Raw genomic sequence first — 18,292 nt, forward strand, 5'->3', positions numbered from 1 at the left:
TGCTTGTTTTTTTTTTTCCCAAAACGGATTACCGTTTTCCTAGCATAGTTTCTCTGATTTAGGAAATCCTACTAGAAATGAAAGAGTGGATATAGAAAGAATGAATTACATATCTCAGTAGACTTAGCAATACTGAATTACAGATCTCAATATACTTAGCAATACTCAAACTAAGTCAAGAATGTTGGTCAGGCCCTGTGTGTTTTGGATTTTGAAACTGACTGTGAATCCAAAACTGATTATTGGCCTGAGGCTTGTTTGTTTTGGATTTCGAGAATCAATTTTGGGTTCAAAACTTATTATTGGACTTAAAATTACTTCAATTTTGAGCCCAATAATCAGTTCTTGACTGAATAGATTCTTAAAATCCAAATCAAACAGTGCCTAAACATAATTTTGAGTCCGATAATAAGTTTTGGGCTCATAATAGGTTCCAAAATCCAAAAGAAATGGGTCTAAATAAGGAGGAGTGTTGCCAACTATATCAAGATTAAGTTTAGTAAACGAAACTGTTGGATTACAATGACTAGAGTCATCCTGAATGTGTGTGTGTGTGTGTGAGAGAGAGAGAGAGAGAGAGAGAGAGAGAGAGAGAGAGAGAGAGAGAGAGAGAGAGAGACTAGTGGTAACAGTTTTGTAGGGAATTTAACCGGGTAGAACTCACCCCTAAAAGCTAGCCATTAGAAGGGTGGCCATTCCCTCATAACCTAACCACATCCATTTCACTTTATCCGATGTGGGACTATTTGCTTTCGTGTGCAACCCCAAGAATATCCCCCTCCACGCGGAAGCAACGTGGACAATCTCGACCCTCCACGCGGTGGCAATGTGAGAACTACAAGATACTACACCGGGGTTTCTGATGTCTTCCCTGAGGGACATTCTCGCCCTCGGAGGCAAACCGAGGTTACCACACCCTGAGCTCTGATACCAATTGGGAATTTAACCGGGGAGAACTCACCCCCAAAAGCTAGCAATTAGAGGGAGGGTGCCCATTCCCTTCCAACCCAACCACATCCATTTCACTTTATCCGATGTGGGACTATTTGCTTTTGTGTGGAACCCCAACAATCATTACATTTGGCCTACAGTTTGCGATAGAAAGCTAATTCATTTCTTCTCAAAGCTTTTCTGTACCAAGTTTTGCATAATAGTTTAGGATGCTGAATGAACCAAATGCATTTTAACTCTCCTTTACATAATTTTGTCTGTGCGCTCAGAGGAGTAAGGCTAGATCGAATGTGGTTCACTATACTACTGGAGACTTCTCTTCTCATTATCTTCTTCTCAGTTGTCTGTATTTTGAGATTTGCATCCTAGCTCCAGTCCTAACAAGAGCCCCACCAGAAATAAATAAGTGAAAACAACCCAATTACAAAAAAAAATCTAAAAAAGTTCATATGGATGATCTAGTATTTGTATCCATTGAATAGCTACATTCTTCAATGGTCTAACACTTCTGGTACCTCCACAGGGTAGAGTTGAATTCTATCAGACCATGCATTGTCAACTTGTGGTGGGAACTCTGAAATGCACTTCCACACTGCACTATTGCACTTGAACCCACTCCCAAAACTGATCTGCCAAACTCTATCTCCCCTCTTCACTCTCCCTTTAGCTTCCAGATAACAAAGCTCATACCATATTGAAGATGATGATGTATTTCCAAACCTATATAATGTCATCTTTGAAGCCTCCACATCCTCCTCACTTAACCCAAGTTTTTCCTTTATCCCTTCGATCACCGCCCGTCCTCCTGCATGGATGCAAAAATGCTTGAACGCCTTTCTGAAGTTCGGAACATAAACACCGTCCGTCCTTCCCATCGGAGCCCAAACCTTCTGTCGGATCACTGAAAACCCATATCGAAACTGCTCGGAGTAAGGTAAGATCAATGGCCCCAATGAGGCAATGTTTATCTTCAGTGCCCTACTTGCCACGTTTATGATCTCCCTCGAGAGAGACACTCCTACCCACCCATCACTATCTTGTTCTTGGAAAACACACTTGTATGATCTGCATATATAGTCAGATAAGAAGTTTATCAGGAATTTATCTGTAAACTTATCATATATCTAGAAATCGATTAATTTGTCTATTTTTAGTCTTTATCAAACTTTCATAGGAATAAAAGATGTGTTTGTTTGGTGTTTGCTCTTTTTCTCTCATTCCTAGAAGTACCAATAATTTGGTTGATCGTTTACCAAATCAGGAGCTTCTAGCGGATCATTTTATATGGGGCAATCCTTACCCCTGAAGTGCAATTGTAATCTGTTCTTATTTAATAAAAAAAAATCTACTATGATATGGAATTTTCTATGCAATTTCAAGGAAAGCCAATTAGTGGCTCACTTTATTCAGGAGAGAAAAGCCACCTCAGATGAATTAAATGAATTAGACAAGCTCTGCCAAAAAAGTGAGCCCGAAATTGCATAGCAAATCCCTTATGATATGTGACCAATATACAAGAAACTTGTTACTATAATGACCTGTCTTCGGATCCGAGATGCATACGAATAAGGTGTTGGAGCATGTATTTAGCCTTTTTCTTGTCTTGCTTTCTATTGGATAGTAGGATCGCAGCCCCGCCCATCCGAAACAAGCAATTGGGTAGAATCATAGACTTGATTTTTCCTGCATAGCCATTGGGGCTCACAGCCTCCATACTAAGGACTAAGGCCAAGGAGTTTTTATGAACTTTGAGAAGGTCTCTTGCCAAACTTATTGAAAGAATACCAGCGCTGCAACCCATTCCAGAAAGATTGAAGCTTAGAACATTACTTCTGAAGTTGAACTTGTTAATGATCATGGAAGAAATTGAAGGGGTTGGACAGAAAAGGCTACAATTTGAGATAAGGATGTCGATGGTTCGCGGGTTAATGTTATGTTTGGCAAAGAGGTCTTGGACCATGGCAAACAGTACAGTTTCAATCTCTTCTATGGAAGAGCTAATGGAGCTATCGACAGGGAGTTGGTGTACTTTTAGAGGCATGCACGTCTCCTCCCCAATGCCGCCTCGTTCAAGGACTTTTGCTTGGAATTCGAATACTTCATCGGTGAAGAGATTTTCGATTACAGAGTGTTCGAGGAAATTGGCAATGGTAACACGATTAGAGTCCGGCGCCTTGTAACAAGAGAAGTCTATGATGTAGAGTGGGTTTGGTCTAGAGAGGAAATAGAGTGCTACTAAGGTGAGAAAGGTTGCTGCTAAGAGATAGAGAGAGGTGAGGGGGATCTGGCCCTGGGTGATCCGTCCGGCTAGATTTAGAAGAGGTATCTCCGGTACCGCCATTGCTGGTGAAACGTCCTCTAGATGTTAAGTGCAATGGGCATTAGAGTGTTGAATTTATATGGGTTTCAGTTATAGGTGAAATGAAGGAAATATAGTGTGATAAAGCAGTCTTTAAACACTCTTTGTCTCTCTAACATGTAGGTAAATTGAAGAGGATATACTGGGATAAGGTACTCTTGTAACACTCTCTAACATCTACTTTAAGGAGATCTACTGGAACAAGGCACTCTTAGAAGTTAGAACACACACTCTCTCTGTGTGCTTAGGGTAGTTAAGTAAGATGAAAAGATAAGTTTATAATTTTTGGGGAGTGTTGAACGGATGCTCCATTATTTGAGCATAACAGACGGAAAGTTAGGTGCGTCATCCGAAGTGGGTTGTGCTCTTTGCCAAACAGAAATTGAAAGGGATGATTCACATGTTAAGGGAGATAGGATATCTCATTGAATTTCTTGCATCTATAGAGAAGGAAATCATATTTACACCCCCCTTGTTTTGGTTGATGCACTCCCTCTTTTTTATTTGAAATTATTTTATTGGGAAAGTGACTGAAAACTGTACTGTAAATCTCTCATTTAGACTTGGATAATCATAAATGAGACTTGGATGTTGGTCCTTAGTATGGACGGAAAATCCAATTACTAGGGTGTTCTTATCAATCCAATTATTACTGGAATTTCTATGAATTCAAATGCAACATGGTATGTGATGAGAGGAATCAGACCCCACGCCACTCCAACTTCTAACATTTTCTCATCTCCTTTTGATGATATCCAACTGCCTTCTTGTCACGCCCCATGATTTCAGCTTCTCCAAAGGATGAAAGGAAACACAAACATCATAGTTAAACCCAGCAAGCTATGCATGTAGAAATTCAAAATAAAAGGTTTGGATATGCGAAAACAAGCCCCTCCCATACCTATATGTATTACCAGATTCATATCTCTTCTTCTTCATACTCTTGCTCTAAGTCATGATCAAATTCCTTGATATTATAGAGTTCATGCTATCTATTACTCACCTTCATTTTTTAACCATCATTATCCCCATCGCAGCTGCAATTTACCTCATATCTAGAAGAAGATGCACTGTTTACCTGTTAGACTTTGAGTGCTACCGCCCTCCCGATAATTGCAGACTACCCATGTCCATGTTTAGAGAGCACACTACAATTTCTGGATCCTTCGATTCCAAGAGCGTTGAGTTCCAAATCAAAATTCTTGAAAAGTCAGGCTTCGGCCAAGAGACCCACATCTCTCTGCCATTAACTGAACTACCTGCTAATACATCTCTTTTGTCTACCTTAGATGAGGCCGAAACCATAATCTTGTCCATCATTAGAGACCTACTAGAGAAAACCCACATAGATCCCAAGACAATTGATATCCTAATTTTAAACAGTAGCATGTTTTCTCCCACTCCCTCCCTCACTTCCATGATCATTAACAAGTTCCAATTGCGAAGTAATGTCAAGAGCTTTAATCTATCAGGAATGGGATGCAGTGCTGGCGTTATATCGGTGGGCTTAGCCGGAGATTTGTTGAAGGTCCATCGAAATTCTCTAGCTCTCCTAGTGAGCACAGAGATGCTGACACTTAACTGGTACACCGGGAAAAATCGTTCGATGCTGTTAACCAATTGCATCTTTCGCACCGGTGGGGCCGCGATCTTAATGTCAAGTAGAAACCAAGATAAGAACAAGGCCAAGTATGAGTTACAACATGTTGTACGCACGAATAATGCGTGCAATGACCGATCTTATACTTGTGTGTTCCAAGACACGGACTTAGAAGGAAAGGTAGGGGTGTCTCTCTCTAAGGACATATTACATGTGGCCGGGGACTCTTTGAAAATGAACATAGCCACATTGGGTCCCATGGTACTGCCATTTTCTGAGCAATTTCGATATGGGTTATCTATAATTCGCCGGAAAATTTTGAGACCGGCGACTAATACTGGCATTTACGTGCCAAATTTCAAGCAGGCATTCGAGCACTTTTGTATTCACGCAGGGGGGAGATCTGTGATTCAAGCAATTGAAGAGAAACTTGGGTTGAATGAGGAAGATGTAGAGGCTTCTAAGATGACATTGTATAGGTTTGGGAATACATCCTCTTCTTCAATTTGGTATGAGCTCTGCTACATAGAAGCCAAGGGGAGAGTGAAAAAGGGAGATAGGATTTGGCAAATTGCCTTTGGAAGTGGATTTAAGTGTAATAGTGCTGTTTGGAAGTGTATTTCAGATGTTAGATCTCAGGTTGAAAATGCATGGATGGATAGGATTCATTTGTATCCTGCGGATGTACCTGATGCTATCAAGATAGATTGAAGATATATGGGTTTTGACCCTGGTTTTATTCCAATCAAAATAAAGAAGAAAAGAAAAGCTCTCTCTCTTGTTTTGTTTGTTTTCTGTAATTTGTGTTGTGTTGCGTTGTGTTTTTCATTTGCTGGCCATGCAATTGCATAGTTGGAGTTGAATCTTAGGCTCCGTTTCTTTCAACGTAAAACTTATTAACATAAAATAAATTTTACGTCCGTGTTTACGTCTAAAGAAACGGAAAATTTGTTTTATGTTAAACAACATAAAACAAATTTTACGTCCATTTTTACGTCAAAAGAAACAGAGCATTAATGAACAATTTCACGTACATTTGTTGAGCAAGCTCAATCAATCATAATCTCAACGCAATCAAGAGACAACTGTATCACGAAGCTTCGCAACAGGCCTCCTTGCCGAGCAATGCCTTAAGTATCATTTTCTATTGACATATCCTTATATGTTTTAACAAAGGCTAATGATATTTGCACAACCATGTTTTGACAATGAGACGAACTCACCTTGTCATTTCCTTTTTTAATTGGATGTTCAGAGCTTTTTGGTTCAATCCTCTTATTTCTCGAACCAAAAAAATCCATGAATCAAAATCCTCATGTATACATACAAATGGTCCAATGGGGGGAGCAAGAACTTTCAAGAACATTTGGAACATTTTGTTCACGAGTAGAAGTGGCGTTTTCAAGTAGTCTTTGATCGATTATCTATTAATCAATATACAATTAATTGGTCTAAAGTTATTGACAAATAAAAATTTTCACTTGGCTACATCGAAGCGCTTACCAATCATTGCTTATCCATATATATAGATATAGATGAGCAAGCCCAACCTTTCCGAATTCACCATGTTTGAGACTAGGAGGTGCAAACCACATACTTTCAATTCCACCAGTTAAGGCAAAAACTCTAAGAAGAAAGAAGTAAGCCCGAATTGTTTTTGTGGTAGGCATGGCATATACTAGTAAGTGGGATAGAATGTGACAAGGAGTGCCTAACCCCAACTTACCTACCAAAAAAGAAAAGAAAAAAGAATGTGACATGGAGGTTCGATTAGTTCTACAAGTCAGTCATAACTAAAAATTACTTCCCCCAAGCAAGCAAGCAAGCAAGCAAGCATAAACTTCTTTCTGGCCTAACCCGACTCGGTAGTCTTAGGAGAAGAAGAGGAAGCAAAGCTTCCACAAAACGTCTAGATGAGAGAGAGAGAGAGATGTTTGCCTACTGGCCCGGCCCGGCCCGGCTCAGCTCCATAGTCCAAGGAGAAGAAGAGGGAGAAGGAAGCAAAGCTTCTTCTAGGTGAGTGGTTAAATAGAGAGAGTTATGATTGCCTTCTTTATGGCCCTGCCCCAGCTCCATAGTCTGAGAGTAAAAGAGAAGGGAAAGCAAAGATTTTATGAAGCTTCTAGGTAGTGATCTATGTATAGAATCTAAAAGCCGAAAAGACTAGTTAAGTAATCAATTTATCGGCCTTATATGCTTCCTTTACTTCTTTATAAGCGTCAGCGGTGAAGTATAGAATGATTCTTATTCTTCAATAAAATCTAGTCACCAATTAATTGACCTGAAAGATGAGATGAGTTCGTCTCATTATCAAAACACATGAGGGGGAATATTAGTAGCCCGGATTTACTAGGGACCATCGCATAAGGTATTTCGCAGAATGCCTGTTGTTGTGTTAGAGTGCAACCACATAGGCTCAGATTTTTGTCTTATTCATTTATTCATCTGAGGTGGCTGCACTCTCATGCAAATGATTTTTTTGCCCAAGGATTACGCAACACCCTCATGAACGTAAATTGACGTCAAGTCAGTTAAAAGGGGATGCATAATCCTACATGAGGCGAAAGAATCATCTCCCTGATAAGAAATAGGGTGGTGATAATTTGCTCCTTCTGTAGGATTGTTCGCACCATATCACGTGAATCAACGTCAAAAAGTGTTAAAGTGTGACACTTTTTGACGGCAATTCACATGAAAGAGGTGTGAATCATCCTACAGGGGGTGCGAATTTATCATCTACCAAATATAAGCTAAAGATATCGACATTAAAATGTTTTGAGAATTTCATTTGAGAAAACGGTTTCTACACACAAGTGTAGATAAGTTATCTACACACTAGCTTAACATACAGTAGATGGCATATTGTTTGGGTGATCCAAACCATTCATTTGATTGGCCCTCACATAGATAGGGAGTCCACAAAAAATCAGCTCCATAGGATCATCCCAACCCTACGATTTGTGGAAGTAAAATGGACGTGTACAAACCTTCACAAATCTGCCCAATTATTTGCTTCCACGGTTCGAAGGGCTAAGATGATGCTCTGAAGCTGATTTTTTTGGCACACCCTATCTATGTGAGGGCCCATCAAATGAATGCTTTGGATCACCCAAACAATGTGGGCCCCCACTGTATTTTAAGCTATCTACACTTGTGTGTAGAAACCGTTTTCTCATTTCATAAACTCTGCTTGTCTTTTCTTTACTATAGAACTTCTGATAGTTTTTGGACAGTTTAAATAATAAAAGACGAGATGAGTTACTGTAATTATTAAAACACGGTAGTGCCAATATCAGCGACCTAAATATCATAATAATAATAATAATCTAATAATGATAATAAACCTAATAATAGCTCAGGAAATTTGCAGGAAAATCATGTTTCTTCTAGATTGGCTATATGGAGTCCTCTCCTCTCTCGGTCTTTGGCAGAAAGAGGCCAAGATTCTGTTTTTAGGGCTCGATAACGCTGGAAAAACCACGTTGCTTCATATGTTAAAAGACGAGGTCTGCTCTCGATCTTTATTTTTGTTTTTTGAGTTTTTCTCGAATTTCTGCGATTTTCATCAGTAATTTTAAAATTTTAATTAAACTTAATTTTAGTTTTGTGAATTTGTGTAGCTTAGCTGAAACTTTAAATTTCTTGAGGTCTGCTCTAGATCTTGATTTTTTTTTTTGAGATTTTAACGAATTTCTGCGATTTTCATAAGTAATTTCTAAGTAAACTTAATTTTAGTTTTGTGGATTTGTGTAGCTTAGTTTAAACTTTAAATTTCTTGAGGTCTGTTCTAGATCTTTATTTTTCTTTTCTGAGATTTTCTCGAATTTCTTCGATTTTCGTAAGTAATTTTCTAAGTAAACTTCATTTTAGTTTTTTTTTTTTTTTTGAATTTGTTCTTATACTATAAATTTCTTGAGGTCTGCTCTCGATCTTGAAATTTTCTTTTTTTTTGAGGTTTTCTTTACTTTGTGAGATGTTCATAAGTAATTTCTAAGTAAACTTCATTTTAGTTTTGTTAATTTGTTCTTAAACTTTGAATTTCTTGAGGTCTGCTCTCGATCTTGATATTTCTTTTTAGAGATTTCTTGAATTTCTGCGATTTTCGTTAGTAATTTCTAAGTAAACTTCATTTTAGTTTTGTGAATTTGTTTAGCATAAACTATAATTTCGTATTTTTTCTGTTGAATTTCTGTAGAGGTTAGTTCAACATCAGCCGACGCAGTATCCAACGTCGGAAGAATTGAGTATTGGGAAAATCAAGTTCAAGGCTTTTGATTTGGGTGGGCATCAGATCGCTCGAAGAGTTTGGAAAGATTATTATGCCAAGGTCAGTTATCTTGTTTTTGTTTGACAGATCTAGGGTTTGTTACTGCAATATCTGGATCTGTTTATAGCTATGGTTTTTAAGCTAATTGAGTTGAGTGATCAGTTTAATTAACAAGTTTAATGTTTTTCATGAACAATTGTTTTGGTAGTTTTAGAGTCTTGGTTACCTTCTTAAAATGATTTGCAAACATGGTTCTGATGTTAAATATGATTATCATTTGCGACATTTGTGTTGTTTGGATACCCTGTCGAAACAAGATGATTTGAAAACAGGATTGTTGTATGTTTGTTTGGTTAACCCTATTTCTGGATGCCTTTCTGAACTTACAAAAATGAAGAGCTTGTTCCTAGTACATTACCAATTATACGTCTAGTATATTACCACTACAGTAGAATGATCACACCTATTTGGAAATCCCAACCGCCTAGCATAAATATGGGACACCTCGATCAACTTTCCCGTGGACCATGGCTGAAAAATCGCTTTGATCATAAGATCCTAGCTGTCTAAGTTAGAGTGAACAATTGGATGATCAAAAGAAAATATAGGTAAATGACTAGCATAATCCTATCAAAGCAATTATTTCGTGCATTTGCAAATTTTCCATTTGCAGGCTATCAATCAGTCTAGTGGTCTGGATTTTCCAATCGAATTTTGGGCCACACATTTCCCATGACTAGATGACTTTTCATATCATACTCATTACATCTAGGTGGGCCCAATATCTACATTTTTACTAATACAGAAAACTAGGTAAAACACTAATTTCCAACCTTTTTTCCCTAATGCGTATAGTGTGAACAAGGTGACTAGGTATATAGCTAGAGCTTTGACAGTGTTAAAGGCGTTAGGCAGGTGTATGATGATGGTTTTAGGCTGAAAGGTTGGACTGAACATAACAGTTCCTTTGAGGTCTGTAAGAGACTTAAAGAAAGAACTGTTTAGCACAGGTAGAGGTTACAGATTTACTAAAAGCCTGATGGCCTAATTAGGTTTATGAAAGGAGGGGTTTTAGAACAGGTTGAAGACTAACTGAGTTGGTAAAAGACAGATTTGTAAGGTTTTATGCGTAGAAGCACGAAGCGGGTGCGAGGGCGAGGAAGCATGGGGTTTAGAAGAGTCTAATGTTGGGAGCACCTGGGAGTGTTTATGTAATATTTTCTTTATGTCTTTCAAATATATGGACATCAAAAACTAGTAATTTCTAACCATCTTCGTATTTATCTTTCAATTTTTTTTTTTGAAAAGGGCAGAATGATATTGAATAAACAAAACCGAGGTGGTCCTGAAGAAACAAGGAAATAAAGAAAAAATTACAATCAAGGAGGGAGGTAATCAAAAAATTCTAAAGCTGTCCTATAGACACCTCCTCTGGCTAGAGCATCTGCTTCAGCATTGGCTGACCTCCTAAAATGACCGAACGCAATGGAAGTGCCCTGAGTCAGATCCTCAATTTCCTCAAAGAGAGGCAAAAATCTCCAGGGAGGAATCGCCTCACCCGAAAGCCATCGAATAACATTTAAGGAATCCCCTTCAACTATAGTTTTGTCGAAAGCCTGAGAATCCATTAACTTAATCCTTCGATGTACGGCTCTAACCTCTGCTTCATTCGAGTCGGCTACTCCAATAGGACCCGAGAAAGCCCAAAGGACTTCCCCATTGTTGTTTCTACATAGACCCCCAATTCCGGCGTCGCCCGGATTACCAAGAGACGAACCATCGAAATTAAGCTTCATTAGCTCCTGAGAAGGCGGAATCCAGGATTGCCTGATTGTCACTTTGCTAACCCCTTCCATACAGATGATTGCCCATCCTTCCCAGAGATCGAAGGCTGAGACAAAACGAAACAAAGGAAGACTTCGAGCCCAAGATATAACCGCAGCGATCAGCTTTACATAAATTCCATAGGAAGATCTAGACTTTCTTGCAAAGGCTCGCGCATTCCTCTCTTTCCAAAAGAACCACTACACTGATAGAAGACACATCTTCCAAAGGATCTTGCCTTTCTTTCTCCAAGGAATCGAATCCCAGCTCCGAATGAAATCTACCATAGGTTTGGAAGGAACCCAAGAGATGCCAAAGCGAGTGAAAATAAGACCCCATAGAACGTGAGCAACCTTGCAGTGGATGAAAAGGTGATCAATAGATTCGCCAGCGGATAAATAGAGAGGGCAGTAATCGACCAGCCGCATTCCTCGATTCCTCAGAAAATCCATTGTCTGGATACGACCACAACAAACAGACCACCCAAAGAAGGCAATTCTCGGTGGACAGGAAAAATTCCAAACTGAGGATAAAAAGGGCTCCGCTGAATGAGGGATCATTTGATGATAAAAGGATTTGACTGAGAATAAGCCCGAAGTGCTCCACTTCCAGATTCGTATATCTTTCAAAATTTTAGTACATCAAAAGGTAGTAATTTCTAACCATCTTCATTTTCATGCCTTGTTCCCTCATGCAGTATGAAGACGCCTTTCTTCTTGCTCCAATGAAGTATTTTGAAGTGTTGGAGGAGTTTGATGCAAGGAAGTTGATGATGGTAGGACTTATGGAGTAATGAGAGTAGGAGGTATAGAGAGAATGTCATCTTCAATAGGGTTGTTATATTCATCATCGTCTAATAATGGTTTCTCTCTTGCTTCCATTGTTATGATATCTTCCTCATTATTGTCATTATTTGGATAAGCACCCCAATTTTTATAGGTTGCTTTGTGATGCTCCCAAAATCCTGACAACAATCTTATTTGGATAAGCACCTCAATTTTTATAGGTTGCTTTATAATCCTTCCGAAATCCTGACAACAATCTTTGATTGTAATGCACAAAAATAAGTATTTTTAGCATAGTTCAGATTTATTTGATTCCTTTTTTATGTTATGAATATAAGAATAAGTGCTCCAACACCTTCCAGCACAAGAGGTATTAACTCTCTGTGACAAAACTTTAACTGCTAGAGAATATAATTTGGAGGTTGCTCTGCCATAAAAGTGCCACTATGAAAGTGTTGCCATTATCTCCCTATCGGTCACAGGTTGTGGCTGTACAAAAATGCCTTTATTGCGGATAAAATCATTGATTTGATGTCTTATTAAAGCAGCTTCTGGTAGTTAATGAATCATCTATCAAGTGCCTCAACAGAGCCTCTTTGCACCTCAATATCAAAATGAGGTTTTGTCCTCTTCACACCACATGGGACGTGTTTTGAAAGCTAAGAATTTTTATAGTATTTGGGGCAAGCATGTAAGCCAGATATTGTTATGGTATGTTCATGTTTGCCCATCTTTCCACCACAACATTGTATCCATCTGAAAATCTCAACATCGTGTAAATAGGCTTCACGACTCTAAGTACCCTCTTCGTTTTTCTCCACCACATGTTCCAAGTGGTGCGAAAAGGCAAAAACCTCATTTTGATACTAGGTACAAAGAGGCTATCTTGAGGCACTTGATATGATGATTCATGAACCATCAGAAGCTGATTTAATATGACAACAAATTAATGATTTTGTAAGCAATAAAGGCGTTTTTGCACAACCACAATCTATGAGAATGATAGGAAAACAATGGCAACCCTTTCCTAGTGGCAATTATACGGCGGAGCAGCTCCCAACTTATATTCTCTAGCAATTAAAATTTTGTCGCGTAGTGTTAACACATCTTGTGCCAAAAGGCGTTGAAGTCCTTATTCTTATATTCACAGCGTAAAAAGGAATTGATTAAATATGGACCGTGCGAATTGATTAAATATGAACCGTGCTGAAAACTTGTTTTTTGTGCATTAGAATCAAAGTTTGTTGTCAAGATTTCGGGAGCATTATGAAGCAGCCTATAAAAATTGGGATGTTTATCCAAATGATGACAATATTGAGAAATATATCGTTACAATAGAGGTAAAAGAGAACCATTATCAGATGTTGAGATGATGATAACAATCCTATTAATGATGTCATTCTCCACAGTACTTGTTTCTATTACTCCATCAGTCCCACCATCGCTAAGTTCCTTGTATCAAACTCCTCCAACTCTTTAAAGTACTTCATTTGAGCAAGCACAAAGGCGCTGTCAGATGGCACGAGGAATAAGGGCATGAAAATGAAGATCGTTTGAAATTACTACTTTTTGATGTATTTAAATTTTGAAAGATAAATATGAAGATGGTTATAAATTATGAGCCTGTACGGTAGGAATTTTAAAACTGGTTGATTGAATTAGGGTTAAAGGTATGTAAGCTTAGAAGAGAGACACGTAGAGAAATCTGGAATTAAAAGAAATACTTGGAATGAAAATTGTTACCTTTCAAAAGAAAAAAAGTTAAACACAAAAAAGTTTATTAACCCGAATACAAAAAGTTTATTCGACGAAACAAAAGTATCCATAGTCATTTGAAAAATTATCCATAGTATCTGGTATGAGTCTCTTTTCTGAAAGGTAATAAAATAAAGGACCAGAAAGTGTGATCCCATACTTTCTACATCCCTTCACCGACATTGACGGACCTTAGGTAGTTCACTCGCAGCAAGACAACCGTACTATTCAGCTAAGGGACCTGTAAACGCAATCCCTTCCTTTTCTAATCCCTCATTTGCCAGTTTTTCTGCATCTTTATTTCTGAACGCTTCCTGTGACTGAACGTCGGGAGGATGAGCAAGCATAAATCACGGATCTCCAATATTACATCCGTCAGTTGCCATGGACATGGTTCTTTGTTTGACACGCTTGCTAAAGCATTCCGGATCTCCTCTACAATAAGAGGGCCATTCAAACAATTCGCGAAACATTTTAAGCCACATAGCAATGCTCATGCTTCCGCTTCTTTGGATCCATAAATCCCGATGGGACCGTAGAGAGATTGCACTTGTCTGATTACCCATCAAGGCTTTTGCAATTCCCCAAAAATTATCTATAATCACACCAGAGGGATTGCACTTGTCTGATTAGCCATCAAGGCTTTTGCAATTCCCCAAAAATTATCTATAATCACACGAGTGTTTAATAAAGTGAGGAAATGCCATTCTCAAATAAGGGAGTGTGGATAGCATTCTCCTGTAATTATAGAAGCTTGTAATGTGCAGGTTGTTAATAAAGATGCATTTTACTTCTGGATATTGAAGATGGTTTGTCTAGGTCGACAGAAGTCCGATTTTGAAGACGATTTAGGTCGACAGAAGCCCTAGGGAGGGAGGCGGGTTCCTCTCTCTCTCTCTCTCTCTCGTCTCGCCCTTTCGCTCTCTCTCTCTCCCTCTCTTTTCCTCTCTATCTCTCGAGTCTCGCCCTCTCTCTCTCTCCCCTTTGTTGGAAAATGTTGAGCCGTAGGGGTCGGATCTGAAACCGTGGAGGCCGGATCTGGAGTGTGGCTCTTCCGTGGAGGCCAGATCTTGGGCCGTGGAGGCTAGATCTGGAGCCGCAGATGCCGTGAAGCTGGATCTGGAGCCGTGGGGAACTGTGGAGGTTGCCAGAGGCTGTGGAAGGCCTTGGGTTGTCGGGTCTAGAGCCGTGGAAAGCCGGCTATAGGCAGTGCGAGGCCGTGGGTTGTCGGATTTGGAGGTCGTGGGGGACGTGGGTGGCTGTGGTTGTCGGATTTAGCAATGGGGTTGCCGGGTCTGGTTGTAGGAGGCTGTGGTCTTCGGAATCAAGATTGTGGGTGATGGCCTGAGCATGGACTTGGTGGCCAATGGCAATGGAGGTTGCCGGATTCTTAAAGACGGTGGTGGTGGTTGAGATTCCTCCAGCGGAAATGGTTTTTCGTGGAGATGTAGGAGGGACTGGAGGTGGTGACCGTGGAGGAGGTGGTCGTCGGCGGGGAGGCTTGCCGGAGAAGACCAACGGCCCAATCTTTCTCTGTGATACAACACCTGAAAATGATGGCCTGGCGTACGATATGGCTATCGTGCACGGTTAAGGGCGCACAATAGCTCCAGGTCCTCGAGCGGGATTTTTGAGAATTGAATCTGCCAGCTAGAATGTGGTGAAGTCTGTGAGGCATGGCAAACACGCATCCTGCCTTGGTGGGGCCCCATAAATATGGCACTTTTGTTGGATTCGATACAAGTTGGGCTATTGGGTAATGTAGTGGGGAATGGAATGGGTAGCATACAATAGATATTTCTACTGTATGTAGAGGGTGGTGCTGTTGTAGCTTGTTAGGGGACAACTTGTCCCTTATTTGGCACTCTTTGGAATGATAAATGTCAATTTTTTTTAAAAAAAAGAAAAAAGAAAAAAAAGAGATGCATTTTTACTTCTGCATCTTATGGTCTCCATGCCTACTTTTATTATCGATATATTAGCATATGATTTCAATACTGTGAGAAGAATCCATAAACCTTGTCTCCCTTGTTGAGTGACTCGAACCCACATCGGATGCCACCTGAATCCTTCAATATTTAATATGAATCCACTGGCTAATAGTTTTTCACTTTCAGGAGCCTATTCACTTTCAAGATGCTATTTACATCATTTTAACACTGTTGTCATCCATTTTGTGGAAGGGAAGTGATATTTACACCCATTTTGATCACCAGGGACACCCGGCGCCAGTGTACGTGGCAATCAAACCCACTGGATTTTTTGACGTCAAGTACATTTGCCCCACTTTAGTCATTGATACACTGGCGCCGGGTGTCCCTGGTGATCAAAAGGGGCGTAAATATCACTTCCCTTTGCGGAATTGTGACATTAAATTCCTATCTATTTTTGTCAGCCTATAATTCATAAAGTGTTCTCATCATACGGACTTGGATTACTTCAAATGTTCTCCTGTTGGGCATGTTTACCAAAATAGGGTGTTAAGATGTTAGCTTGTGCATGTTGAGTACAACGCCATTGGGGAAACTGTTATTAAAAGAAAGTAAATACATGCTATTAGGACAATGTAACTTGCAGTCGGGGATCATTGCAGATCCAAGGAGGCGTCCATTGAGGGAGAGACATTTTTTAATGTTGGTGTTGCAATGGTTGTCTAATTAGTTTGGGTTTGCTTCTGAAACCTCACCTGTGGGACTTCATTTCTGTGGCTCACTTCTAAAAGGCTTGATTTAGCTAGAGTTTCTGTCTAGGGTTCATGTTAGATTGAGTTTCATGAGTCACTCCTATCATGATTTTCTAGGTTAATAGTTATGTGATGTCTACCAGCATTACTTTTATAATTTTACCGTTCCTTTTCATATTTGTATCATATTCTGTTAAAACGTGAGTGCGATGCAAATTTCGCAGGTGGATGCAGTAGTTTACCTAGTGGATGCTTTTGACAAGGAGAGGTTTGCAGAGTCGAAAAAGGAGCTGGACGCCCTCCTTTCGGATGATGCTCTGGCGAATGTTCCGTTCCTCATACTCGGTAATAAAATCGATATCCCATATGCAGCCTCAGAAGAGGAGCTCCGCTACCACCTTGGACTTAGCAACTTCACCACCGGGAAGGGGAAGGTTAGCTTGACAGATTCCAATGTCCGGCCCCTCGAGGTCTTCATGTGCAGCATTGTCCGCAAGATGGGTTATGGTGACGGCTTCAAGTGGCTCTCCCAGTACATTAAGTAGGCCTTCCATTGTCTAGACTTGGTCAGAACATGTTTTTACTTTCATTGCTGTTGAAGGATTGGTATCATCTTAATCAGGTTTGGTGGTCTTGACATTATTTTTGTTTTGCCATAGAAAAGTAGGGATTACTAGTAATAACGGGAATGGTCCATTAAAAAAAAATGGGATTGGTAGTGTTGTTAATTTATTGGATTTTGGACCATTATTTTGGTTACTACAGCATAATTTACAGGCCTTTCAGATGTTTTGCTAATTTTTTGGGGTTTTGACTGGTGAAAGGTAGTTGGTGTTGTACTGCACATTTGTGGTTTGTTTTTACATCATATAGGTACAACTCTTTACCACTTCTTCTATTGGGTTTATTATCATATGGCCTGTTATCAGCATTCGGCTGCATTTTCGCCTCTCTTCTCCAATTTCCAAAGCAGGCGAAACTGGCAGATTAGAATCGTTTGATCCGAAAAAACACTGGTTTTAATCGTTGGGAACCAGTGATTTAGAGAAATGGGCAGAACAAGCTGGGTTTGGCCATTGCCGTTCTCTGGTTTTCTTCATTCTTTCCATTCGCGGCAACGAAAAAGTGCAGAAGGGCTGAAGGGTTAAAGTAGGTTACATTCCTTCCATAACCTTTTATGGCAGTTTTTTTGGTGGTCTTTTATTGTGGAGAAAGGGAAAAAAATGAGAATGGGGTTCTTCAACACTAACCTATTCTGCTCGTTTCTTTTATTTTTGGCTGCTGCAACAAATTCTGGGAGCAAAGTGGAGTCGCTTCACCATATTCTCTTCTGCCAGTTTTGCTAGGAAATGAAAAGTGTTGGAAGAAGATGCCCCTGCTTGTTGTTCAAAGTTGTGGCCTCAGTGAATTCGCTGTCTGCACAATCCTCTTTTCTGTATTTCTCTGTTTAGGATTGGTGATCTCTGGTAGTTTGTTTATTGTTGGTTTTCATTAGCCCTTGGTGGCTTGTAGCAGCATGCTAAGTTAGGTCCTTCGTGGCCCGTTCTCTGTATTTCTCATTTTCTTTTAATATATCTGGTGGGGGTCTTGCCTAACCCCAGCTTAATCATCAAAAAAAAGAAGTTGTGCTTGTTCAGATATAGGTCCGTAGCAAAATGTCACCATTGTTTAGTCTTCTTATCTATGTTAATCTTTCGTAGTGATTTCCAACAATTATAGAATTGCACCCTGGGATTAGTCGTGTTCTTAAGATTCTAAACTTTGATGTGTGCCCACAGTGGAACTTTGATCATGGCTGGGTGAGTTAGTGAAACACAATACATTGAGAAGTAACTTCTCTAACAATCTTAAGCTTTTAGCTTTAGATAGGGTATAAAAAGTCAGTTGGAGAAGACAATTGGGCAGTGATAAATTCACCCTCTCGAAAGAAGAATACGAACCACCCCCGGGGTAAAAGAAGAATACACCCCCCTTAACAGAAATACGGGGGTGTATTCCTCTTTCAAGGGGGTGAATTTATCACTGCCTTGACGATTTTACTCATTTTCAAAACATGACTTGTATATTA

The 18,292-nt window shown here is 39.6% G+C and overlaps 3 protein-coding genes across 3 annotated transcripts; 2 read left to right on the forward strand and 1 right to left on the reverse strand.

Annotated features, from left to right (window-relative positions):
• Positions 1-1,127: 1,127 nt before the first annotated feature.
• Positions 1,128-3,545, reverse strand: KCS7 (3-ketoacyl-CoA synthase 7). The gene is made up of 2 exons (XM_077363280.1): positions 2,490-3,545; positions 1,128-2,016 (listed from the first exon to the last, which is right to left on the reverse strand). The coding sequence occupies exons 1-2, from the start codon at positions 3,290-3,292 to the stop codon at positions 1,443-1,445; spliced, it is 1,377 nt and encodes a 458-aa protein (XP_077219395.1). The 5' UTR covers positions 3,293-3,545; the 3' UTR covers positions 1,128-1,442.
• Positions 3,546-4,135: 590 nt separating this feature from the next.
• Positions 4,136-5,689, forward strand: LOC143853520 (putative 3-ketoacyl-CoA synthase 21). The gene has a single exon (XM_077363318.1). It carries the CDS (start codon positions 4,266-4,268, stop codon positions 5,619-5,621), a length of 1,356 nt encoding a protein of 451 aa, XP_077219433.1. The 5' UTR covers positions 4,136-4,265; the 3' UTR covers positions 5,622-5,689.
• Positions 5,690-8,227: 2,538 nt separating this feature from the next.
• On the forward strand, positions 8,228-17,113 carry LOC143852922 (small COPII coat GTPase SAR1A-like). Its single transcript, XM_077362576.1, has 3 exons — positions 8,228-8,416; positions 9,106-9,237; positions 16,449-17,113. Exons 1-3 carry the CDS (start codon positions 8,243-8,245, stop codon positions 16,767-16,769), a joined length of 627 nt encoding a protein of 208 aa, XP_077218691.1. The 5' UTR covers positions 8,228-8,242; the 3' UTR covers positions 16,770-17,113.
• Positions 17,114-18,292: the final 1,179 nt, after the last annotated feature.

Source organism: Tasmannia lanceolata, unplaced genomic scaffold (assembly GCF_043159265.1).
Source record: "Tasmannia lanceolata isolate RefF3 unplaced genomic scaffold, GAP_Taslan_0.1 ptg000019l, whole genome shotgun sequence".
NCBI classification, from domain to species: domain Eukaryota; kingdom Viridiplantae; phylum Streptophyta; class Magnoliopsida; order Canellales; family Winteraceae; genus Tasmannia; species Tasmannia lanceolata.